A 27,764-nucleotide genomic window follows, 5' to 3' on the forward strand; every position below is an offset into this window, starting at 1 on the left:
CTACAAATCCATAGTACAAATATGTATGAATAACGTAATGAAAGGGACATATCAAATCAACCAAAAGGCCTAGTTTCCATCCCCCTTCAGCGAAGAAGACGTCAACGGAGAATATAAGAATATAAGAGAGAAAGAGAGGAAAAAAAGAACATGGATCTCGATCAGGAAAGTATGGATAATTCCACCGACAACAGCACAATTTTCGTTCTGGCTAAAGAGGATGTATACATTTTTGATAATATCTACGTCAGAATCTTTTTCATCTCCATATACACCATCGTCTTCTGCCTTTGCTTTTTCGGTAAGCCGTTGAATATAAAACACATATACACACAAAATATGCTGTTTAACACGAAACATCAATTTTAATATAAGATTAACAAAAGGTTACGAGAAAAGAAACGAATACTCGCATAGTCCGCATTTTTCCGATAAACCGGAGTAAACTACTATAGTAAATCCGCACTGATCGAAGCCGGACTATACGAGGTATTGTTGCAAACGAAATTACTTACATATATTTTTAGAACCAATTGTTTAGGTATTTTAATAATTAACAAAATTAATAGAAAAGTGTTAAAAACATTTTCATATTCATTTACTTCATGTTTTTTAATTATCAAATTTAATTACTCTATTTAATATGTTCATTAATAAAATTATTCATAATTAAAGTATGTTAACTCAAAAGATAAACTAATTAACAACAATCCAGTTTTATATAAATAGTCCGGTTTCGTCCTTTTTGAGCAGTTTTAAAGTCCTCGTTAGTCCGGTTTCCGGAGGTATTGCTTTAATTACTTATGACTAATATAAAATTTCTTTCCTAATTTTGGACCCGTTTACTTAAAAAAATCATTATAGAATTGGTGTGCATCTAACAATAGTTAAAAATTATATTAAATTATTTATTTCTATTAAAAATCAAATTATAGAGAATTACATTGCTGGTATTCCCAAATGCATATTAATTTCTTAAATTGCATTGTCTCCATTACAAATTAACATTTAGGCCTGCCTAATACGAGAATAACTCTTCGAACCGTTCTTAATGTTTGAGTACATTAAATAGAAATTTAAGATTTTAAGCGGTAACTCGATATAAAATTAATGAATTCGCCGCACCTTAATTCATCCTTTAGCTCTTACCCCGATTACTCTGGGGAATCAAATTAACCAAGCAAACGTTAATTTTGAAATGAGAAACAATTTTCCTTAATTAATTATTCAAAATTTAAGAAAAAAGAGATGCACAAGTATAGGTTACAAAAAATTAATAATAGCACAAAATTTATTTCAAATATCAATTTTATGTTTTAAACGTAGAAAAAAGTAATCTTAATACCTTATTTAAACTTTGTCTTTACTACTAAATGTTTATTGAAACAATTACATTATTATTATCATTCTTCATTAAGTGAATTATTTTATTTATAAAGTAACGAATTATATATATTTTCCTCTGAAAACAAAGTTTTGTTTAAACAATGAAAAAACAAATTCTATTCGTTAATTGTGGTATTACTTCATGATAATATTTAAAATAATGAGTTTGTATGTAATTAATATTATAATTAAATAAATTAGACAAAATAATTGCCACTAGTAGTTTTTTTATGTAATTTAACTAGAATGCAATTAAGAAAAGTCCAACGAAGCGTTCTTGACTTCTCCTAATTGCAGAACCTCTCTCTAAAATATTATTCAGACAGATTTTGCTCGAGAAAGTTTCAATTTCCTCCACCATTTCATTCACGCTATCGAAATTAAAACCATTGTAATCTGGAGCGGAAAATTTCCCTAAACGTGGAGAAATGGTCAAAGCGGACACGTAACATACGACTATCGGTTTTCTGCGCCTTCTACAACCCTTCTACAATTTGCATTCATTAAACATTTTAACCGCGCTCTTCCGCATTCAATTTGTTTCTTCCATTTCAACGAATACAGTCTCTTTTCATTTTACTACAATCTACCATTGTTGATTCATAATTAGTTCCAACCAATTTACTTCTATCTAGCCATTCTTTCTAATTAACTTCAACATATTATTCTAATTTATATAATAAATTTAGTTCTAACTTTAAATTAATTTAAATTAAATTATAACCATTAAAAAACTTTTATTATAATTTTTCGAACCCAATAACAATCATAGAAACTGATTATTTGAAAAGTATACGTTTTCTCATTTATCGCATTTAGTCTATTTAGATATCGTCCGTAAGTCCTTTGCAAAATTAAACGAAAAGACACTGAACTAGTTTTAGTACAAACCATTATCTGTAATTGTTGTGCGAGATTGTAGCTTAGATACATTTCAAAATCCAATTACAATACCAGAGTATTAAGATGTGAAAGTTGTAATTCGAAATTGGATACACAGTAAAACGCATAACATTATAATTGACTGCAGTAAATATACTCATGATTTTACTTTCAAAAATCAGAAAATTACATAAATATTTAGAATACAGTAGAACCTCACTTAACGAGCACACTAGCGAAACGAGCGACATTTTGCATAACGAGTGACGATGAGAAGAGAAGTCCCAGATTGCGCGCCTGTTACGCCATTTTTAAAACTTGTGTACACATATGTGTATTTTTTGAATATGTTTTACTATACAAGTATTTCACTATACGAGTCAAAATCCGGAAATTTTGGATCGGATTAAACTCGTTAAGCGAAGTTCCACTGTATATTAAGTAACGTAACTATATAACGTATTTACTACAAGTTTCACTATATACAATTAGGAATTAGTTCAATAGAGTTTTAACATGTAAATCTAATGTTACTTCTTTATTACATAATAGAACATATTTTACTATCCCCAGGGTCATCTTAAGATATTTAGCGCTAGTGGGCTACTAAGAATAATACGTCCATACGTTCATAAGAAAATACACGTGAGGGGAAGCAACATTTCCGCCCACAAAATGCTGGTGCCCTGGGCCTAGAGCCCATATAACCCTGTGACTATCCCTACCATAAAATATTTTCGTACTTTTGATAAAAAAAACTACTTTTAAAGATTTTTTCTTTTTTCTGAATATTCTTGACAGTAAAAGCGATTTAACGGCCCCTGGAGCAATATTTATTCACATCTAAGTTATATTAAATTTAATGACAATGTTGTAAATTATTCATTCAGATTAATTTAAAGTGTAATAATTGTCAATAAATCTTAAGTCTCAACAAATAGTTCATTTTTAGACTAATTTTAAATGCTAACATAAATATTATATTGTTCTCGGAAAGAGATTAATAAGTAAATTTATAGTGGTTTTCTCATTAAAATACTTTTATCGATCTGCGTTTTAATTGCTAAAGCCGCTATAGTGCATAATCCGTTTAGTTCTCCTCTGTAATTCCTTTTCAAAATTAAACGAAAACTCGGTATTTTATTGCACTTAGATCGCATTACCTAGTTTTGATACAAACCATTATCTGTAATTGGTGTGCGTGATTGCAGCTTAGATACGCCGCAGAATCCAATCACAATATCAGACTATTAAGATGTGAAAGTTATAAAACGTATAAGATTATAATTGACTGCATTAAAGTTGTTATTAATAACAAAATTAATTTATAAAATGTGTTTTTCTTCCAAAGTTTAAGAATAATAATTATAGTGATTGAAAACATATTTAATAAGAAACAAATTGACGCCTTTACAATACTTCCATACTTTTGAATGGTCTATACGAAAATATTACTAGGTGCCATTAAAACACTAATTGTATAGAATTTGTTTGATATTTGAATGCTATTGAGAGTAAAAGCGGTTTAACGGTTTCTCAAGCAGAAGTAGCAGTAATGAGCAGTGGTTTCCATGTAATTGCCTGAGGCATAAGAAATAAATAAAATAAAGTTAACTAAAGATGTTTATTCTCATCTTACTAATGAAGTGAATTCATAAACGTTTATAGAAATAGTTTATATCTAAATAATAATTAATTATATAAACGTAAAACTATAATTATATAATATCTAAAGTTAAGATTTCCCAATTCGTTTGATTTATCGGAAAATTATAAAAAGTTAAATTAAACAGTAAAATTGTATTAAAGTTAAATAGAGTTTATACCTAAACTAAAATCAGTTCAAAATATAATATTTATATGCAGATAAAGAAGAAAAACAATAAAAATTGTAATTACATGATGGTAGTTGGCGATCTATCATGTCTTAATAACTTATTTGCACATTTAAAAAATTCCATATTTTTCATATATAAATTTCTGGTGTAAATGAAAAAGATGATGAAAAAAAAAGTTATTAAAATTGTGACGAATGACCGTTTTAATATAGCTGAATTAATTATAAAATAAATTGTGATAAATTGCCGAGGGGTGCGTTTTTAGGATTTTAATGGAATAAATAAAAGTGGAGATCCTGAAGACTTTTAATTACATTTATTCGGATCAAACGAATCCTGGCGGGAGACGTTCTAAATAAGATTACTCTGAAACTTGATTTTTAACATATATATACCGTAGTGATAATGATTAAGGAGGCTTCTGCTAAATTGAAATTGTACAAAATATACATGCGTTCCCTTACTCATTTTACATTTTTTAATCTTCGAGCTCCGAAGCAAAAAAATAATTAACAGAGGAAATGCAGTAAATATTCGTTACGTAAGTACGATGCACTTCACTTCCATCCTCGCAATAAATCCTCCTAATGAAAACTCAAGTTTCATCGCGGTTTACGATTTTTTTTTTGATGTAGAAAGGAGGATAGTAAAATTTTCCGGTCCAATCGCGTATTGGGATGTTTCGTTGGAACGTATCTCTTTTTTTCCGTGCCAATGCGTGTTTGTAATATAAATGGAGATGTGATGATATATCGTAAACGAATTATTTCCGACTTGCCGTTTCTCGAAAACCGGGGGAAAACGGATGCAGGAAAAATTGATTCCATGAGGCAAAGCGTCAAAAGGGTGTAAGGTTTCATTATATTCGCATCGCATTGCCATGACGCGCTCTGCCTACAATTTTACACACATAAACAAACATATTCTGGTGATACATTTTTCTGACAGCTCAGGATACTATAAATCAAATTTAATTTATTATTTTTTAGTTTTTGTATACATACGAGAATAGATTCCACTGCGATTCCACTATTTCCTTTGACTGTGAATCTGCTGCTATCCTTATCGACTTGGCTGACTTGGACCATATGCTGAACCTCATTCATTTCACTGTCCATCTGTGAAATGAATGAGACAAATATTATCAAGATTGTATCCAAATTATTAAATAGAAGATGACAGATTGATTTGGAAAAAAACATTTCAAAAATATTTTAAAGAAACTGAAGATGTGAATTTAGAGGTTACAAGGATAAGGACGAATAATTTGGTTCATTGTTTAATGCTATAAAGACGCTTAAACTCAGCGTTTTCTATGTGAGTAATAGAAAATAGTACGTAGAAATATCATTTCTATTTTTACTAATAAAATGTAATTTTCAATGTAGACTTAGCAGCTATCGGTAGCGTGCTCAAATTGATGATTTTTCATCAAAAAAACCGCAAGTTGCCGGTATCTGACTAATTAAAAAAAGTATATAATTATAATAATTCTAGATTATTTTTTTACAATTTTACTTTTAAAGTTAATTTTTAATTTATTTTCCTACTCAAATAAATAGAGCGGAAAGACTCAATAACTTTTTTTACATATGTACACAATAAATGTTGTTGATTATTCAACTAAATAATATATTTACGCCCTTTTGCACAGATTTTGTACAATAAATATGTTTAAATAATTAAAATAATGTATTTACCAGTTTTGGTTTTAATTGCTGGAAATTCATTTAATATATTTCAGAAAAATGGGTTAAAAATAAAGCAATAATTTTTAAACTTTAAAGTCCATTTATTTGGATGTTTTTTTTTTTAAACTTATTTGAATATTATGGTAATATTATGCACAATTTATCTGAATATGTTACAATCCCTTCCTGACAGGTAGATTCTTCGCAACATGTGCCAACGACACGTGTTTACAATGCTAACTTTTGTTCTACAAACTTTTCGATCGATCCGTTTATAATCTGCAACATAAATGATGTAAATAAGCTTTATGTAACTAATATTAATTTAGCTATGAGATTTAATTTGTTCTATTCCCATTTATATGTAACAATGCAATCAAAATACAAATATTACAGTTTTCAAATACAGTGGAACCTCGCATAATGAGCATTTTGCTTAACGATCAAAAAGAATTGTAAAAAGAATGAGTCGCTTTACAAGCGGCGTTTCGCATAACGAGTGACGAGTTGAATATGTTTCACTATACGAGTATAATCTGTATATTAATGTTTATTCAATATTGATAGTTTAGAAAATAAAATATGTAAAAACATCTGAAAAGGTGGATGCGTCAGATAATTCTTTATATTATAGTGACAATATTTATTACAAAAGGGCGGAAAGACTACGATCAGTAGCTCTTTGTATATATGTGCAATAAATTATATTATAGATTAAAATAACTGTAAAATAAGTTATATAAATAGAAAGCAAAAGGCTATTGATTGTGGGCTTTTTCCAATCTTTCTATATATCAAGTTTTTATTATTTTTATTACAGCGAAAAACTGCATTCAATACTAAATTGTATACATATTTGCATGCACGTAATAATTACTTAATTACTTAACTATAATTCAATCGAATACAGCAATACTTCGCATAGTGGAGGACTGTTTGAAACCGGACTAATCGAGGAACTTAATAATTACAAAAATTGACTATATAAAATTGATAAAACGTTTATTTATTTATAAAAACAAATATTATTGAATTTATATTTATTAAATTTTCGATTAAAATTTAGTTTCTTTTTGAAATTTTTGAAACCGCACTAAAGTGAATCCGGACTATCCGATACCGCACTAGGCGAGGCATTGTTATTTTTATTTAGAATGATTTTGTCCTGCAGTTTCCAATTATATTTATGTTTATTGAATATAGATAATTGCAACAAAAAATTGTTTGGATGTGCCGGGTAATTCATTGTATAATAATAATGCAACATTGATACTATTACATAAATAATTGTAAATAAGTGTAAATAAAAGAAAGTATTTTTCAAATCTTATTATAAATCAGGTTTTCATATCGTATTTATTATAGAGCGATGCCTAAACAAACTAATTTTTAATTTACAAAATAAAAAAATTATAAATTTAGTATACAAAATTATTATTCACAATGATCGTTTTTTTCCCTTTATACAGTCAATTCTCTATTAAGTCATTTATCAAAAAATAACATGTATTAGAGATGAGTTATGTTAATATAAACGGTAATTTTATGTTCGGAGTTTTCGAAGTATTTTTACGGGTGGATCTGTTGGAAGCTAGTAGTTTGATAATAAAAGTACGAGGATGGAATTGACTATAAATTGTAGTACGGTGCTTGTTGGAATGCAAAATCAGCATCATGTCATCCGCATGTAGTAAATAAGGATTGAGCATAAATGTTCAGATCAAACCGTCACAGCACGTGAGTAACTAAACTAGATCACATTTTTTGCAATAATAATTGCATGGTAATAATACTGCATTATGTAGATAATATAGATAAGTAATTTTTAAATTAAAATAAAAAAAAACATAAATAAAATAAGTACATACAAATATTTATTCTAATAACAAAATAATTACAATCATACCTCGATTAATGTTACCTTTGATACAAAAAAGTAATATTTTAGAAGAATAAATAAGGCTTACATTTGTCATCTTATGCAATAGATAATTTGATTTTTATCGAAAATTACTATTTATTATCATAAGACTGTAATTTTTTGTTCACTAAAACTTCTCATTTTCAAGAACAACAATGTTCAGTGTCGAATTTATACGTATTTCCATCAGGTTTGATTGATACTAAAATATTACGCATTGTAATTAATCATATCGTGCTCAAAATATAATATTTAGGTTATCAATAATTGGATTTTTATATCTTTTATACGACGTATTTCAAAATGGTAATATTGTTAGGAAATTACATTTTATTGTTAAGCAATAAAGGTTATATTTATATCCTTAGAGGGAAAATCATGCAAACGCTATTAATCAAAATATCCTGTCTGAAGGTCAATGTTCCACATTAATAACTTTATTTATGGTTCAGTATTTATACTACACAAAGAAGAAACTGAATTTCCAAAACGATTTCCAACCCGACAAAATTAAAGTTCCGGTAAGAAAACTGTGAATGAGACGATGTGGAAATCACAACGACGCACGACGTAATTCGAAATTGAAAAATATTGCAGCTGCTCCATCGAATTTTATTATATTTCATCGACTTTGCAATTGCCGACTGACTGGTTTTAATTAATACTACGACGACTCGTCCTTAAATTGTGGTTTTTCCTTGATCAACACGAAATTAATTTTATCTGCAGCTCTTTCTCCGCATTCGCCTTGCGCATATGGAATATCCCGAATGGAATTTATGGATGGAAGTAAATCGATGCTAAATGGTGACGAAAAAGAATGAAAGAAATAAAGAATCGAGGTGTACGTATAAGGGAATATGTAAAACGGCTGTGAAATATTGTATCGTTTATATAAACATGTCAGGCGATAAATATCTCGGCTTATTGGCAACAATTCAAGTCTTTGGTTTCGACGGGATTCGCTTTCATTCTCGAACGACCTTAAATGCGGTTTATACTAATTGTTCCTATTAATGAGTCTCAACTGCTAGAGCTAATTTATTACATAATTTGATTCGAACTTCAGTGCTTAATGTCTATTTTAATCTGCTAATTCATAACAATTATAGGAAATTTAATAGAAATTATTGAAAATTATAATTAATATTTCTAAGATTAATTAGATAAAATCAATTGCGTATAACACGACCAAAACTCGATCAGAATTTTTCGAAAACTCTCTTATGTAATATTTGTTGGTAATATTTCCAATTATACTACGAATTTAAAGTTTACGTAAGTCTAACGTAATTTCTAAGAGAACTAAACTTTAATGTATTTTTTATATAGTATTATTGTGCAGTAATATGTAACATATATTCTAAGAAATAACTAGTTTTTTATAATATAAGAAATATATTTAATAGTCATTATTTCAAAATTACAGTTTATATCAAAATAATATACCTTGCTGACAGCATAACAACCTTCATTAGGGAAAGACCCTGAGGCATTGTATCAAATCCAGTACAGATATTGTTAGGAACGATCTGAAACTGATATGGTCTATCTATCAATACTCAATCATAAAAGATAAGACCATTAATATTCAAATTATATAATCTACATAACGAAATTTACGTCAAGAGTAGTGTGACTAGGATATTATATAATTTTTTTAGAAAGATTGCCATAACGCACCAAATTTAGCATATATAGAACATAATATTACTTAATTTTGAATTCATCTTCATTTATTTTTAATTTACTTACTTTCATCTGACCTATTGTTATCACTCCCTTCAAAAACTACATAAAGAGATTCATAGTTTAATATTACTTTTGGATCACATAGTTTCATGGATCATTACCTATCGAACAAGTTAACAAAACTCTTTTTTTTTCCTGAAACGTGCCCTTAATGTTACATTGAATCCGATATACGTCTATAAATATGTGTCGGTTGGGATTGGGGCAAATCCAATGTGTGATTTACAGGCCATAAAGGAATCTAATATCTCGTCTAAAAATCGTACATGCAAAAAAAATAGGCTTTAAATCGAATCGATAAATCACATAACATGACCGTAAAAAGACTAAACGATTAGGATTTCTTTAGACTAAAATTATATTACCAACTTGCAGAATAATTGAATAACAATAAATTTTAGATAAAGATTCTTTATTGATAACTTATTATTAATGAGCATACATTTCATAGTACTTGATGACACCATGAGAAAGTCAAGCAAGGTGTGTTGAGGATAATATTTAAATGGGTGATTCATAGGATCATTTCTAATCTCAAATTTTCTGTACAACCTGTTTTCGAAAATTAACTAAAATTTGGAAATCAGGAATATTTACTAATACTTATAACCAATTTATTATAAAATTAAAAAAATGTAACTAAATAAAATCGACCAACGTCTAAACAAACCTGCGGCTCTGTTGAACAGAAAAATGGCTCTTTGCTCATAAAGGTAAATTCTAGAATAACCAGAGGCAGAATTTAAAATTTAAACAATAACATTTGTTAATTGCAATTATTTTCAAAATAATATATTAACGGATTTCATTTTACTAAAGGATTTTTTTACTATCTTTTATAAATTCCCTTTATATGGACGTACATTTATATTTGGACCCGCATTGCTGGTTCCAGCGGATTCTAGTTCCGCCACAAAGAATATCACATAAAACTTAAAAAAAATACTTCATAGAAAACCATAAAGAAAAACAAATAACTTTTTCTATTTTATACTGGAAACGATATGTGTCAAAATCCGATTTTCCCTCTACTAAAAATTTAGTTTATAGACTAGCAAAAATTGCATTTTCAATACAATCATACAATATTGTCCCTTGTTTTATATGACAACTTGTTTGGTATCAAAATAAATGAAAAACAAAATAAGGTAACATCTTCTTTTTGTTATAACCTAAGGGTTATTTTATCAAATATTTCTCGGAGAAAATGATGTAGTAAACATCGTGGTTAATGTGCAATGAAACCTTTTCAACCGAAATACATTTTTTATGTTAAAATTTTATTAAACACATTAATACTAACAGAAATATATTTCACAGATTACACGCGATATAATTCGCTATAAAATTAAATTAAATTTTTAGTATAAATAGTTTTCCGTTCCACATGCAAACCTTTAAATTAGCACACACTAAACCAATATAAATCTTCATACAATTCCGATGATAAAAAGCGCAAACTTTGTTGAATATTCATACTTTAAATGGTATTAAAACTTTTAAAGCGGATTAAAAAATAAATAAATATATAAAAAAAAAGTGCTAATGTATTCATGCTTTATGAACGTTCCAATTATATAACATACTTTTATTTCCAGAACACACAAAGATCTTTCATTACGAGTGTCATCACGTTGTATTCTCGGTTTATATTTAGAGGGTTTGTTGATAATATTGGGAATGTTTGGTAGCAAAAGTTCCCGGGGATGAAAATTACTCGGGCCGCAGAAAATCCGATTACGCGATTCTGGGTGGGGCGTCTCGTGCCCTCGAGGGTTGCACGATAGGGCAAACCAAAACACAACTTGTATATAAAAAAAAGGGCGTACAACAAAGATCCTACAAACTTTATTATTGCACAGCGCCAGCAGTTGCTCAGTGGAAGTATCACTTTTGCTTTGTAATGATGCAAAGAAATACGCATAATAACGTTGATATTTTAATAAATTAATCGAGTTACAACCAAATCCCCTTTCGTTGTTATTATTCGTATATTTGTAAATGTAATTGAAATACTAGTAGGTTGTTCGGGTTAATTAGTGCACTCATTAAAATGGAGTTAATTTTATACATTTTAATGGTCCTTTTGAATATTCAAACTTTAACTTAATTTTCGGCAAAGTAATTTTAAATTGCCTCTTTGGAGTGTCGTTAAGTTGAGCTAACATCTCTGTAGCATCCATACGTTTATAAAATGCAATTAGTAATATTCATTTACACAAGTATTTTCAAACGTAATGAAGTGATGATGATGATAATTATATAATTAAAATAATAAGCAAAGCCACATGTAAAATATTTTAATTTCTACACTCAGTGTTATGTTATGATCTGACCTAGATGTGGATATTCATTCCAGACAATTTTTGTAATTATAGAATTCTGAACCGGGAATTTTCGGGACAAATTTCTCGGGAAGTTTGAAAAAAAACATAGTGTTCAATAAAACACAACTGCTTGTATGTTTCGCAGGTGTTCATGCAGGTGATTAAAACGCAAAAATACAACAATTTCTATCTTTATAAATAAATTTACCCGGCGAATCCATATAGGCACAATCGAAAACGCCCAATTTACAACTCGATTTTTCTCTAAACTTTCGTGACTAACGGTTTCCAAAGTTTAGACACGAAAATTTGCTATAATTACAAGTTTTATCACATATTTTTACCTATTTGTACCTGTGACTACTAGCACGTGGTTAGGGCGACTTAACTTAGGGTTATTAGTCGCCCTTTTCGTCACATATAAAACTTTTTTCCCGTTTCCCGAGAAGCAAAAACTCTAATACTTACAGCTTATATATGTGTGAATTATTCAATGTTTCTCTAAAATAATTAAACAAAAAAAATGTTTTATTATATAAATTAATTTTCATATTTGTAGTAAAAAAATACTTCTTTTTATGGATGCACGAAGTAATGAAACTCTGTTGAAATATGCAATATTGCACTACGCCAATTCAGTCATAAAAGGAAAATACATCTAGCTATTAAAGTGAATTTGTTTCATTGTTTAATGAGAGCTATAAATTTAATATTTCTCTATTACATTGCTTCAAAAAAAAAACTTTGATTGTAAACTTTTTAATACATATTTATTTATTTATATATTACATAATACCTTTATTGTCTTTGCTTTTTTTTTTATCAGGAAAACAAATATTTATATCTATCATGTTGGTAAACTGATCTGCATAATATTTTTACTCATCACGTTTATGTGCAAACATAAATTCCATTCGTAACGTTAATACTTCCATTTCAGTCATGACAAATAAAAATGGGATAGAAAGCAATGAAAAAATGTTAATAAGCCGCAGTAAGCCTGCAATTATTTCCGTGCGCAATCATCAGCATAAGCAACGGGTGGAAAGAAAAAAGACGGAGCGAGTGACTTTCATTAAAATTAAAGAAAAACAAGCTGTGGTGTTTTCATCATACTCAAAACGTTTTAAGCGTTTTTAATTTCTTCACTGACTATAAAAAAAAAATCGCTCCCATTTCCGTTACAGCTAATTTAATGAGATTAGCATACATATTAGCATCCTTTTGTAGTATTTAATAAAAAAAGGACGAAAAATATCTCATATTTAAACGAGTTGACCTCAAAAAAAAGTTTCAAAATTAAGAATGAAAAAAAGACATCTTATTCGCTTCATATGCATCACTGTCATATAATTATCTTGAAAAAAATCAAATATGATTAAATGACAAAAAAATGCAGAAAATCAATTAGTTTCCATCTTCATTTGGAACATTTGCAGAAATTAAAAAATTGAGCTGAATTTCTCTTTACTTTTTTTTTTGTGTGCATTTATCGGCGTGTCATTTGGCGCACTCCTGCTCATCAATTAATTTAACTAATTAAGCTGTCAAAAACCAATCCGAGCATTACATCCTCCCCCATCTAAAGACTATTAAAACCAACAGGGAAATCAAATGGAATATAGATAAGAGCGTTTCCATTTTAAATTAACCCCATTTTATGTGACAAATATCACAAGTTTTTCATCATCTTCCACGAAATAATTAACATTCATTTATAATCGCATATATTAATTAACAAGATTCGTTAAAATCTTAGAATACACTTTCATTAATGTTTGTCACTATTATATAACGAAATAATTTATTTTGAATAAAAATTTACTATGTTTTCACAAATTCAAAATCGCGCTACAGTGAATCCGCACTGATCGAAGCAGTACTAACAAATATTTGTTTTCATATTAATTAACTATTGATTAATTTAGTATAGTATTTTTATAGCTATGTAATTTATGAATGAATCCATTTGCTCGGCGCAAAGAAACAAAGAAGTTTTTCTAAAAAAAATTAGTTCATTTTTGTTAAAAATAAAAGTTAAATAAAACTTTTAATTACATAACTGTAAATACGAAATTCAGCAGAGTCGTGTGAATAATGCATTATATAATTTCAGCAAGTTCCGTTGCAGTAACAGACATGCACCGCCGCAGCAAAGTGTTTCTTTAATGAAATGACCCAAGTTTTGTAATGAAAAAGTAGTTAATTTAGTTTAAGAGAGGTGAGGTCGTATAATTTCGAAAGATACATTATGGACGTCAGAGTCAAGCACTCCGTTGAAAGCGGCGACAATAAATAAGGACGCAAACTGGCGCACGTAAATCACACGAAACATTACTCTCAAAATCCTATGCATTTGTGCATTTAACTTTTTTTTCGTTTTAAGCAATTTATATAACTCGATAAATAAATCCAATAATGTTTAATTTACAGTTTTAATAAATCGCTTCGTTTGCTTGTGTTTCTTCATTTTTGTTTCTTGTTTTAGGTAATTTCTTGGTAATAATGGTTGTGACATTAAGCAGACGACTCAGGTCAATCACGAACTTTTTCCTCGCCAATTTGGCCGTGGCGGATTTTTGCGTCGGCATATTCTGCGTCTACCAGAATCTCCTTAATTACCTCATCACCGAGTAAGTATATTTATTGCTTGATTTTCCTTTCATTTAGTCTTCATGGGCAATTCAATTATGTCTGCCTTTTGCGAGGAAGACAAACATGTACGGCTCATAATTGCGTTACAAAAATACATCTTATTATTCGGTTATAACTCATTTTAATCAATAACTAAATAAGTACATTGTGACCACATTTAATAAATTTTCATTCATAAATCTTCAATGAACTATAAAGCTAAAAATAATAGACTGCTAAAATTCATGTATTTGAAATTTGATATTTTATAACCGTTTTGAAGAAGTAACAGTCTTTTTATCACGTAATAAGTTGTATAAAATTTTTACGACTATAGTAATAGTTATAACGCTGCAGGAAGCTACAAAACATGTTCCAAACTCTGTTATTTAATAACATAAAAATACGAGTAATTTAAAAATCAAACAGCGCCAAAAGTTTATTATTTTATTTGCAAACGAACAAATAATTGAATAGATTGTAGAGAAATGTCTTCGTTTCTTTTGGTCTGTTGTTTTTTTTTAGCGTTTGGAATGGAATTACTATTTTCATGAATACCAAACACTCAAGCAGCACCTGCTATACACTACATTACTACATTACAGTACCCACCCAGATCTTGCATTTATTATTGAACAGCATCAGTAAGAAATCTCAGGTGAAATGGATTGAAATTTAACGTATAATCTTTGCTCTTCCTTCGCAAATATCTAATATAGAATTGTAAAAATTAAATGGACCGAAATCTTTCGTGATAAGATCATAGTTAAATGTAACATTTAATTGATGGGAAACTGTTGGTATCGATTTCGTGCTAGAGAAATGATCACAAACATTACTTTATTTTAAACATCGTCAATATTTGTGTACCGCTTCACTCACTCCATTTATTATTCACTATATGCAAACGTCAACAAGAATAATCCATAGATACGTGAAAACATATGCAAACAATGAAACATAGTTTACATGCATTATTTATTATATTTATGTCTGTACATTTATATTATTAACTATATTTTTTTAACTATAAGTGAATAATATAAATATGTTAAATAATAAAGAAAAATAGATCAAATTATTACTTTCTACAACTTACTAAAACAAAATAAAAATGAAATCAATTAAAATAAATGCATAATGTTAACAAATATATTAAAGTCTAAACATAAATTCCATAAAACAAATGGATGTAAATATTATATTGTATAAATAAAACGTTTATACAATATTTTCAATTGAATTTCGTGCGAGTGTAAAGCATTTCCACTAGAAATATATGAGAATGAAAATTTTAATTGGTAATTAAATTTTGATTTTAATTGTTTCATTTGTATACATACGTTCATTGAATAGTTTCGACAATGCATACAAAATATATGATATTATTGGGTATTCTGAATTAATTGAATAGAATCCAAAGAAAACGCAACGACTTTGACACAATGGAAATTCGCAATTTCCATCCATTTACATACAATATTATTTTATTCCGTTGACTATTGACTTTGTTCTCAAATTATTCCGGTGTCCGAATCATTCAGTTCCCTAACAAAAATACGAAAGAAAAATAACTCAATATGGTTGTAGCACATTTTTATGATATTGCCTATCTACATAGTCCTATAATCATGGTCACCTTAACCACAGAACTAAATTCGCCTTTTGAGATGATAATTTTTAGTCTATTATCCTTTCTTTTGCTTGTAAAATTATTTGTTGTAAGTGGAAATGCAATTTTTAATCAATAGTGCCGGGTGAGGCTCCGGGTCCGCATTTTGCCGACCTCTATTTAAAATGAAGTTTTTCTTTAAAAAAAACAGTATAACTTTATTTTTAAGATTTATCATGACTTTCCATAATATATACTACAATATGTATTTGTATAATAACTGATTTGCATGCGCAACGGTTTAACTATTAATACTTACGTCAAGTTCTATCAATCTGCATTTGAACAATTCGCGAGTCTCGGTTAGCAAAGCCAACAACCCTTGCTACTTCAAAATAATGCTAGATCTCACACAGCTTGTTAAACCCTTTGTCCCTCGATGATTTGAGCTGTAATTGTCCGCCGCATCCTCTCCATTAACATGACCTAATGTCCAGTAATTTATTACGCAACCATTGAGAGAAATACATTTTCAACAGAAAACAATACCACCTAATTCAGCAACGCCAATTACGATTCTATACATTTGGAAACGACTAATTGGAAATATTATTTTTTACAGTAAATATGAACTAAAAACGTAATATAAATATAGTTTTTTTCATTGAAAATAAAATTGTAAGCTTTATTACAATATTCTCATAGTATAATAATTATTGAACAATCCAATTTTAAATTGATTTTACGATCCAAAAAATATGGAAATTATTAATTGATTTTCCAATTAAAATTTCGATTAATTTTATGAAATCTTCTAGTTGGCAGATGCGAACATCAATTTTATTGGGCAATCAAAGTGCAAACTACCGAAATGCAGAATAAAATGCGGTAGTAATCCGGAGAATTAAGAAAATTGCAATGAGAACGTCAATAAAGTATCCCCGAGTAGAATATATATATTTAGCGAAAGAGGCGAATCAGTGCGAACCACGTATTGAATTGAGCTTTCGAAATAGGACCCTTCAAAATATATATCCCAAAACGGCGAATATAAAATTTGAATAAAAATGTATAAAACAAGTTTCATGCGTCTACTTATCTAAATGGATATATCGAAATGTTGTTAAAAGTTGTTATTTTTTTCTTTTATGTTCATAAAATATGTTACATTTATATTGCAAACATTAAATTTTTCATTACTTACTTAATTACTACTTGACTAACTTTCCTACAACTTTCTTTTAAATTGATACAAATTTCAAAACAATTTACATTTTCATCTGTAATTTATGTTTATTGAAAGAATATAATTGTATGTAATGAACACTTATTCCTATAAACATAATTAACTTAATTTTCATACCTGGGTTCGTTGTCAGAGGTATCGTTACTCTGACAACGAAGCTTCGATATAACAAAGTCAGAAAACATTGAAAGTTGACTCAACCAATATGATTCGAAAATGTCGCTGAAAAGGTTTTTAGAAAAGTATTGTATGAAGAAGATTATTGTTTTTCAGTGGAAATCTCCTTATACAACCTTAAGAATGAAAATAAAAATGAAATTAAAAAAGTTTCTGAAAGTCGACTGTTAATTTAATAAAACTTTTCTTTCTTTGAAAAACAAGGTTTTCATTTCCATTACGAAAGAACATATCTCCAATCTGGTTATATCATTTACCTCTGAAAACAAAGTTTCGCTTAACGAATTAATTTCGTGGAACCTGTCATATTCGTTAATTTGACTGTATACAGCAGTGTTTCCCAACCTCTTTAGTGCCATGCCCTAATTTATGCAATATACACATAATTTTTAATATTCAAAAAATTTCACTGAAAAAATTGTAGTCCTCCTTTAAAAACGTTGGAAAATATAGGTATATGTAACTGAAGTTTTTTGGATGCAAAAACATTCAATAAATTTACATTTAGTATGAAATTTGTAAACTATATCTTAATTGTTATTAACAAAATAATTTAGATTAATGTTACAAACATATCCATCTTTACTGAATTAACTTAATAGTAATAAAAAAAAATGTAGCAGCCGATTGATCAAATGATTGCTGGTCAGCTACAATCGTGCACGAAATAGTCACATTAATATTATTTTTTCGAGATATTATCAATACATTTAATTCTATAGTAATTTAAATTATTTAACAAATTTAACATGCAATAGCCTTTAATCATCACATTACATATAAAATTATTAATATTTTTTAAGTGAAATGCGAACAAATCTATTGTTTCCTGAGATGAAATTGATAAAATTACAATTTACAATATAATAAATTAATTAAAAAAAAGTATTTAATGAACGCTAATCCTTTTGATCTTGGCAATATTTCAATGTAAAATTTACTTCTATTTTATTAAAAAAAAATCCAATTTTCTAATAGATTTAATGGAATTATTAATAATGTAGGTGCACAAAGTACTTAAAGTATTCATTTAACTTAAGATTCCAATCGATTTGGTGCAAAATCTCCAAAACTAATTGACTTTTAGAGCCAAGTTGTGCGACCCTATCATGTTCTATAACCATAGTGCCATTAAATTACCGATTCAGGTCGAATCCTTCCTTTTAACTCTCAATATAGACGACCATTGGTAATGCTTAGAAGTCCCGAGTGGGACGTTTGATTCAATAAAATAAGCTTAAATGGACGACTGTTATATGAGGAGAGCACCATTCGAAGATCAGTAAATTCGTAGGATTAATTAAGGTCTTGAATACCTATTACATTATATATAAGTTTGCAAACAAGATTTAACAAATAACATTTTCTTATTCACTACCATAAATTTCAATTAAGCAAATTAAGAATATTCATTTTTTTATATGAAAATGAATGCAATCAAGTCTCTTTTTTTGCATTTATTTCCTCGATTAGTTCGGTTTCAATCAGTCCGGAACCGCACTGCTCTTAATTAAATTAAAGTTGAAATATCTTTACATAAGTTTTAACTATAAGATTGATACAAATAAGATATAAAAACATGTGTATATAACAAATTAATAAATTTGAATTTTTATTTGATAGAAAATTGAAATATCTTTAGGTAAGTTCTAACTTTAAGATTGCTTTTAAAAATGTAAGTGAAACTTCCTCACTTATCCGAATTCTATAACCAGTTTAAATATGCATCTACCGCGAGGATGACCCGCTAATGTTGCGAACTTAATAAAGACGTAGGCCGAATTTTAATTTTTTATTTTTGCATTCCCGCGTCGAAAGGGCGGAAATTGCTTTTGTAACTCGTTTAATTTCCAAATTGCCCGGGCACCTGAATTATTCATAAACGATTTCATTTCCTCGTTTTCAGCTGGATCCTGGGCGACTTTCTCTGTAAGATGTATCACTTCATCACGTCTTTGAGCTACACGGCAAGCATCTTTATACTGGTCGTCATCTGCACCGAACGATACTTCGCCATCATCTATCCGATCACCTGCAAACAGATTTTAACACCGAGACGATTAAGGGTAAGAGTTTAATAATATTCATCATATTTTTAATGCAATAACAACAATAATTTTATCAAAATATATTTTTGTTAATTATTTATATCAATTATAAATATATTATTTTAATTAAGTTTCATAAATGGATAATTTAATAAAAATAATTTACATATTGAGACAAATAAATATCAATTAATATTAATTATAAAACTTAATTATTTAATGTATTTATTTGTATTTCTATAATCACCCTAGTTATTGGTTATTTCTCTGGGTAAATATCACTAGAGTGAAAATATAAATTTTCTTCAATTTTCAGGAATTATAATAATTTCAGAAAGACCACGTTCAGCGTAGTTTAGATATTGCACTCTATGTAATCAAAGCACTAAAGTGGTTATTTCTTTAAGCCGATCGCAACTCCGAGTATTGACTTAAATCTACGAACATGTTTCGACTATTGATTAATAATCAGTATTCAATTCGTTGAAATTTATTTGCGGATGCGTCGGGTTCGATTTATCTTTCGACGGTAAATAATAATATTAGTTGTAGCATTACATACATTAACCATCAACTGGAAACATTTCATGAATAATAATTGTCATGTTTCATTTCCAGCGACGATATTGCTGTTATCTTCTAACTGAAATCCTGATAATGGGTTTTCGATGCGTTTGCTGTTTCAAATGATATATATGTGCCTCGTGGGTTTCTTTTCATAGAAAAACATATGATTCAAATTTGTAACGCAGTCAATGATGATGATATTTAATTAAATGCAAAATTGATATTAATAAGATCTGTTTTTAACAATAATTTGTTGATACACATAATAATATACAGCGGACTATACGAGGACTTCAAAACCACAAAAAAATTAACAAAGGCTAATGTGTGTATAAAAATAATAATTTTGTGTATTTTTTTAGAAATTTAAATTGATTTCAAATTTTTACAACGTTCTCAGAAATCGTACTCTCATTGTGCGGATTTTACAGTAAATCCGCACTAAGAGAATATATTACAATTTTTATCAATTTTTTAAAATTCTAGAAAATAATAATATAAAAATCTAGATATATATATATAGTTTATTGGTAATATAAGACGCACCTTAAATTTTAGACCACATTTTTTTCTAAAAATGATGCGTTTTATAATTAAAGAAATACCGTGTTTAAATTAGAGATATTTTTATGAAAAATTGCATAAAATCTTTTTTTGTATTCATTTTGTAATTGTAATAATCTAAATTGATATAGTCTATAATCTAGAGCACATATGATTGGATCAAAGTTAGTCGGATTTGTAGTATCAATGAAGTAATTTATTTCAAATATTATTCAATCATGAACTTTTATTTAATGTTTTACTGAGAGACAGAATACTAATTTAGCACCAGAAATAAAAAACGATATCAATGCTTAATCTAAAATCTATAAATATTTATGTATGAAATGGAAGATTAAATAGAATATTATTGAATTTCTAACGGATGTGGCAAGTCGGTTTGAATAGTCGTAATCGCTCGGATGTGTCCAACAGCAAATGCTCACCAGCTGTAGAGGATTAATCTACGCCGCAGAATAGTGAAATTCCGTATAAGATAATCTTCATTACCCTGTTTAACGACACGATAAATAAAACAATTAAAGATTATGACCAACATCTGCAAACGCACTCAACTCGTCATTTCCTCATTTCTAACTCATCCAATTATATTTTGATTATCTTCAACTTTTGCAATATAATATATCTAAAATAAAAACTATTGTCAATATCTCCTTGCAAAATTATTTTTTCTGCAATTACTTTCATAAATTATCTAATATATATAATTATCTCTCATAGTCCAGATAAATTTCAAAACGAAGTTAATTTTATTACAGCAAAATAAATTCTCAGAAATTACTACACACATGTTTAGAACAATTATTGTTCAAGTCAAGTCTCTATTTGGGCTGTTTATCTTTATGCGGCTTTAAAATCCTCGATTAGTCCGGTTTCAATCTTTAACTCATACTATGCGAGTTATTATTGTATGAAATAGAAATAAATAGTATTGACCTAATTTTCAAACGTATATATTTTATATTTTTGCAATAAACAGTAGTATTAATATTACTATTTATTATTGTTTGCCCAAGTGCAAAATTTCCAAATGTATGGAGCATTTAAACTAATTGTAATTTTATGAATCATAAATATTCAACGATACCCTACAGACCAATCCACTCTCTGGCCGAAGCTAAATTTAACATATTATGAAAATGTTAATATGAGCCCGGCGCGTTCACCTTACAAATGAAGGGCATTCGCATCGTTACTTTTCACAAGTACCACTTTCTACATAAAATTGAAACCGCAGTGTGTTATTAACATAACATCACAGTTGATCCCATTTCGATGATTATAGTTCCATGTTTACGTGCAAACAATACCTGCATTCCGACATGAAACCACAAAGTCCGCTCGAACACAGACACACGCTAAAAAATACAGTGTTTAACTGATTTTTCAACGTGAAATGACAATTCGAGCAAACAATACATTCGATTTGTGCTGTGGCCGGAGATTAATTAATGTGTTCCTATCATTTCTGCTTACTTTCCTGAATGTCTTTTGTGGACATATCGATTTTATGGAACTCTCGAACTTAATTTATTACCGACCTTGGAGCATTCCCAAGGCGATACGCGGTTTCAAATTGAAATGTGACAAATCACATCACTATTTGTGGAATTGAATATTGACATCTTACATATTTCATGCTATTTTTATAGATTATATATATTACATCAAACTGAACGAAAATATGATTTTAACAATTCTATTTTTCTTCACATATAAATCACAATAATTCAGTTTCAAATATAGGTCTTAACTAAATAATATTAATTAATCGGTTTAACTATTATATAAATTGTAAAAAAAAAACAAGGTTTTTCACTGAAACGAAATCAGTTTTATTAATTTTCAACAATTTTTGACAATTTGTCAAATCACTGCTTTTTTTAAAAATTATTTCCATATTTGATTTACTATAGATTCTCATAGTTCTCGTAATGTTTATATAATGAACGATTAACTTTGGCAAATTAACTGTAAATGCTAAATATTTTAAATAAAAACCGGTATTTTTAATTGGCAATTAAATGTGATAATACTACTACTTGTTAGCAAGCAAAATTTGTATAGTATGTGATAATTAACTAGAAATTTAGATTGGCTTTCCTTCATTTTTCTATTTAATGGCCAAATGCAATTACTCGTTTCAACGCCTATTATACCATCTTCAAGCAATTAATTTGAGACATTTAGCTCTTCAGCTTCGCGCTCATCACATCTCATGCTTAATTGTTAAATGAGAGACACAACCATTTACCGGTATAAATTAACAAAAATTCAACAACAAATTTTGTATTTTGTTATATAATTATTATAATTATGAAAAAAAAAACAATGTTAAATCTGGTTCTATACAATAAGCAAATTAGTCTATTTGAAGAGGAGCGTGTATAGGGTTTCTTCGGTAATTGGTCTGTGATTTTCTCCGGAATTGAAATCATTAAATCCGACCTGCACGATGGAAATGTTTGTTCGGTAATCGTGTACGCGCTTAGGCTGCCAGGATTTTTAATCAAAGACCATAACCCAATAACTGAGGATTCGGATTACAATTGTCAGCTGGCTTTCCGTGCGCTCGTCCGTACCAGATTAGATGGCTTACGACTTACACCCAATCCCGAAAGACCATTCGAATAGCACATAGACATTACAGCTTAATCCAAACTCATTTCCACTCTTCTCTCACGCACACACACGGACTCTCATTTTATTTCCATCGGAACGCGCCTATTATTATTCAAGGAGTCAGGAAGCTTTAATTAAAGCACTTGTGCCGTTTGCGGATGGACAGGTGGTCGAGGCAGGACCACTCACTCTAATTCCCCTGAGGCCGGAAAAAGTTATATAAAAAAAAATGTGCGGGAATACAAAAGGTCGTGGAAATCATTACGTGACGCACCGCATTCCGTGTATTTTCAGAATATAAAACGTATGCAAATGTTTTATGTTGCAGCTGGTGATCCTTGCCGTCTGGATAAACAGCGCTCTGTACAGCGCACCAAAATTCTTCTGGTTCAACACCGTGTCCAACTACATGGACAACGGAAGGACGGAGATCTTCTGCGCCCCCAACAGGAGCAAATACAATTCCGAACTGTTCGACATCATCAATTTCGTTTTCCTCTACGTCAATCCTTTGTTAATAATGACGGTGAGTTTCCCCGAAGACCTTTCAACTTCGACACTTAATTTGAGTGTAGTTTGCCTACAATTAAACGCAACAAGAATTTTCATCAAAATGTTATCAATGGAATAGGACAAATGCCTGAAATTACGTTCGTAATTATGGTATAAAATATATTCGGGGTATAAATTACCCGCCACTTCGGGTGCTCCTCTTAAGAGCTTTAAAAAAAAAGAGTACGGAAATCGTTTGTTATCAGAAAGGAATCTTCTTCTCGAGGAGAACGTGATGCGCAAGATAAATCTCTCAGGGTAGGTAATTTATTGTGCAGCATACTAGTGTTCATTTAGGTCAAAATGACATTTACATTCAACGCTTAATCTATTTATAATGCTCTAGATTGACCAGCAAAACCTTATTGCAACAAAATTTTGATACAATTGAATAATTGTTATAATTCATTCTGTGAATTACAAAATTGAAAAAGTCAACATTCAGTACTTGTTTAGTGGTACAGGGAGGAGTAAAATTTGACTCAATCTTCACAATTCCAAAGAATTTACAGTAAATAGCTTCATTTTTTGATTCTCCCAATTCAATACTTCTATAAATTCTGTCGATTTTGATTCATCATTGAATATTAACTAGTTTTCGAACGTTTTACAATATATATTTCAAACTTTAGTAATAATGAAAGCGTAAAAATGTAAAAATTGTACACTAAACTCTAGACGTATGGGCAAGTTAACGATCAATTATTAACAAATATAAAATTTAAACAAATTTATACAATATTATTAGAAATGTATATTTAACATTATGAATATAATTAATAATTGCAAATTAAAATTTTCTCAGGTATTATACACAAAGATTGCAGTTAGACTATGGAAAAGTTCCAGACAATTGGAAAAGCAGCTAAACGCTAACGCCAATTCAACAAATCAGACATTATGCAGACGTCAATCGAGCAGGTACAAAAATCACGTTGATGGAAATAAGGTAAGTAATCAATTCTATGAAGCAGTGAATTACAACCGTTGTATAACCGTTGATTAATTAAATTATGTTACAAAGAAGTCAAAGTTCATATCAAAATTATAACATCATCATAATTTAAGTTCCGCATAAGTTTAACTATAGGTTAAAGTGCTCGATGAGACAAAAGAATCTTATCTAAAAGACAATTTGTTACAAATCTAAATAAATCAATAGCCTCAATATATTTACAAACGTAAATCTTGAAAGAATTTAGATAAATAAAATAAATCTTGTAAGATTGAGACAGACAACTAGAAATATTCCAATTTACATGAGATTCACTGTTTTTTTTTTCAATTTATTATTATTTAAAGTCAAGTGAGCTGTGGACAATTGAGAAATGTAATAAGATTGGAACTGTTCTGTTTGATTACGTTTTGTGATTCAAAAATTTCATTTATTTATAAAAAGTATAAAGGGAAAAAATGTAATCATGTAAAACTTGAATTGTTGACGAAATTTATTTATTATAAATGTAAATAAACACGTTGTATTTTTTTTGTACATAATTGGTATTCGTGTTTGATTCATAGCGCTTATAAAACTGTAGCGAATAATTAGTTCAAATTGCATATGTTATAGAGCAATTAATAATATTGCATATAGTTCACATGAAACATTCTGGCTGTATAATTTTCTCGACACGGACCTATTTGCACACGGAATTTCAAACGTCACGTCACGTTACGTGAAATTTGATATAAATTCACAGCAAATATTATTTGGAAATACGTCGGTCGATAACCACTTGGCCCAATTTGTGGCTAATAAATATATTTAAATACAAATATTACTAGAATTATGATAGTTTTCTTTGTATATAGTTGAAATGAACTTTCTTTCAAATATCCAATAAATACAATACTTTAGTATTATTTTGACACTCATATTGAAAAATAAAATACATTGACGTTTGCTACAATTGTAAATATAAGCGTATAAAACACTATATTTTGACGTGACGTTGAAGTTTATTGTACAAAATAAAATTATAAAATCGATATACAATGCAAATACAAAACAATACCTAATACAAAAACTTCCATCATTTTTTTATTATTTTCAATGTTAATGTCAAAATAATAAGTTGATGATATTTTGTGTGCTTGTAAACCATATATGCAGTCACTGCAGTACTCTGTAATATATCACAAATTTTGGTAATCCTGGTTCGCATCAAAAAACCTCGATTGCAGCCTCATCACGGTTAAAATATGCAAATATTGCATGTTAAAATATGCAAATCTTCATACAAATTGTTGTAAACATTATCAGTATCTATTACAAATTTAATAGAAACATTTAAAATTATTTATATTTAAATAAAATAGGAAAAAAGTTTTTTATTTTAAAATTCCTCAAAATATATGAAGAGACTAGAAGGTTAATGGTGTATATAAATAAATTGATAAAATCTGTTAAGTATTTGTTTCATGTTGTGCAAAGGCATTATGATGTGCAAATTAATATACTTTTTGCTATGAATGGTATAAATTAACACACATCAATGGAATCAGAAAAATATTTAAATTGTATTTTAAATGTGAAAGTTTCCCTTCAATAACTTTCTTCATTATTGATGAAATAATTAAATAGACATTTCATATATTGCTATATGTCGACAGGAATATTTGCTTTTCTTTATTTCACTTTTTTTTACCCGGTGTTTGTTTTCTGTGAATTTTCTTTACTCTGTCGTAAAAAAAAAGTAAGTTTCGTAACAAATTTCAGCGCAGACCGTGCTTGTAACATTAATCACACGGCTTTACGACCGATTTTTGTTACACCGTCATCTTGGATATTAATAAAATCTCGCAGTCTGAAAGTGTATGAACGTTGTTATATAAGCTTTACAATTACGATTCGTTGGAATAATATCAATGGCTTTCTTATTTCCGTCTGTCTGCGCGTGACGTAATTCACATGTTTTGCTTGAAGGTGACCAATGGTGATTCGAAGATGTTGCAGAATCCCTTGCTGAGCAATCCGAGCTCCAGTCAGAACGTCCTGAGGGCGAGACGAGGCGTAATCAGAATGCTGATCATAGTGGTCTTGACGTTCGCTTTGTGCAACCTCCCTTTGCATGCCCGAAAAATGTGGCAGTATTGGTCCAATTCTTATCAGGGCGACGACACATTTTCCACTCTCCTCACGCCACTCACTTTCCTCGTGACCTACTTCAATTCTGGCGTTAATCCATTACTCTATGCCTTCCTCTCCAGGAATTTCAGACGGTAAGTGTTTCAGCATTACACCTAATTTACTTATCAACTACCATAAACATTTTATACCAGAAGAAACAGTAATCACACAATTCCTTCTTTTTTAACTTTCTATAACTTCGATGATTGTTGTAGAGGTATGCGAGAGATACTTCTTTGTTCGCACCATGGAAGAAGACAACCCAGTCATAGGAATCAAAATATGATTGGTTTACAAGGAGGAATACAAAGGCACGCTTCGACGAGATCCACGATCAAGAACAACGCTACTACAGTGACCATTTTGCATAACGAACCGAGCTCCGAATGTTCGCATGAACTTTGAGGGTGTCCACCAATCTCGGAATACGGATAGTCAAATACAACGATTCATGGGTCAAGCTTGTATTTATTTATTTTCTGTTTACTAATAATAATAATGTATTGCGTTTTGTCTCCAGTTTGTTGTAATTGTGAATGGTTCGAATCACTTGAACCCATCATGCGTTTGGTTTAAGTTTTTTTTTTCCTTTGTAGATACATAGACGTACTTTTATTTAAAGATGAAATGTAAATAATGTATGATAATAACTTTTGTACATAATATTTAGAAATGTATCTATTATAAATATAATGCAGATTATCTTCAAAAATAAATCCAATTAATATGTTATAGTTCTTCTAATTATTATAATATTCTCCAAATTTCCATCTTTGTTATTTACAAAATATAGTTAAAAATTTAGAAAATATTAG

The 27,764-nt window shown here is 29.1% G+C and overlaps 1 protein-coding gene across 3 annotated transcripts; it reads left to right on the forward strand.

Annotated features, from left to right (window-relative positions):
- LOC108558698 (galanin receptor type 2-like) lies at nt 1-27,550 on the forward strand. Of its 3 annotated transcripts, none has more exons than XM_017915691.1 (7): nt 1-301; nt 14,286-14,430; nt 19,373-19,532; nt 23,596-23,793; nt 24,625-24,768; nt 26,746-27,041; nt 27,165-27,550. In XM_017915691.1, exons 1-7 carry the CDS (start codon nt 151-153, stop codon nt 27,352-27,354), a joined length of 1,284 nt encoding a protein of 427 aa, XP_017771180.1. In that variant the 5' UTR covers nt 1-150; the 3' UTR covers nt 27,355-27,550. The 3 variants fall into 3 exon arrangements, with proteins under 3 accessions (XP_017771180.1, XP_017771182.1, XP_017771183.1); XM_017915693.1 differs by having other exon boundaries at nt 26,767-27,041; XM_017915694.1 differs by having other exon boundaries at nt 26,776-27,041.
- Nucleotides 27,551-27,764: the final 214 nt, after the last annotated feature.

This window comes from Nicrophorus vespilloides, unplaced genomic scaffold (genome assembly GCF_001412225.1).
Source record: "Nicrophorus vespilloides isolate i.1.1-1 unplaced genomic scaffold, Nicve_v1.0, whole genome shotgun sequence".
NCBI classification, from domain to species: Eukaryota; Metazoa; Arthropoda; class Insecta; order Coleoptera; family Silphidae; genus Nicrophorus; species Nicrophorus vespilloides.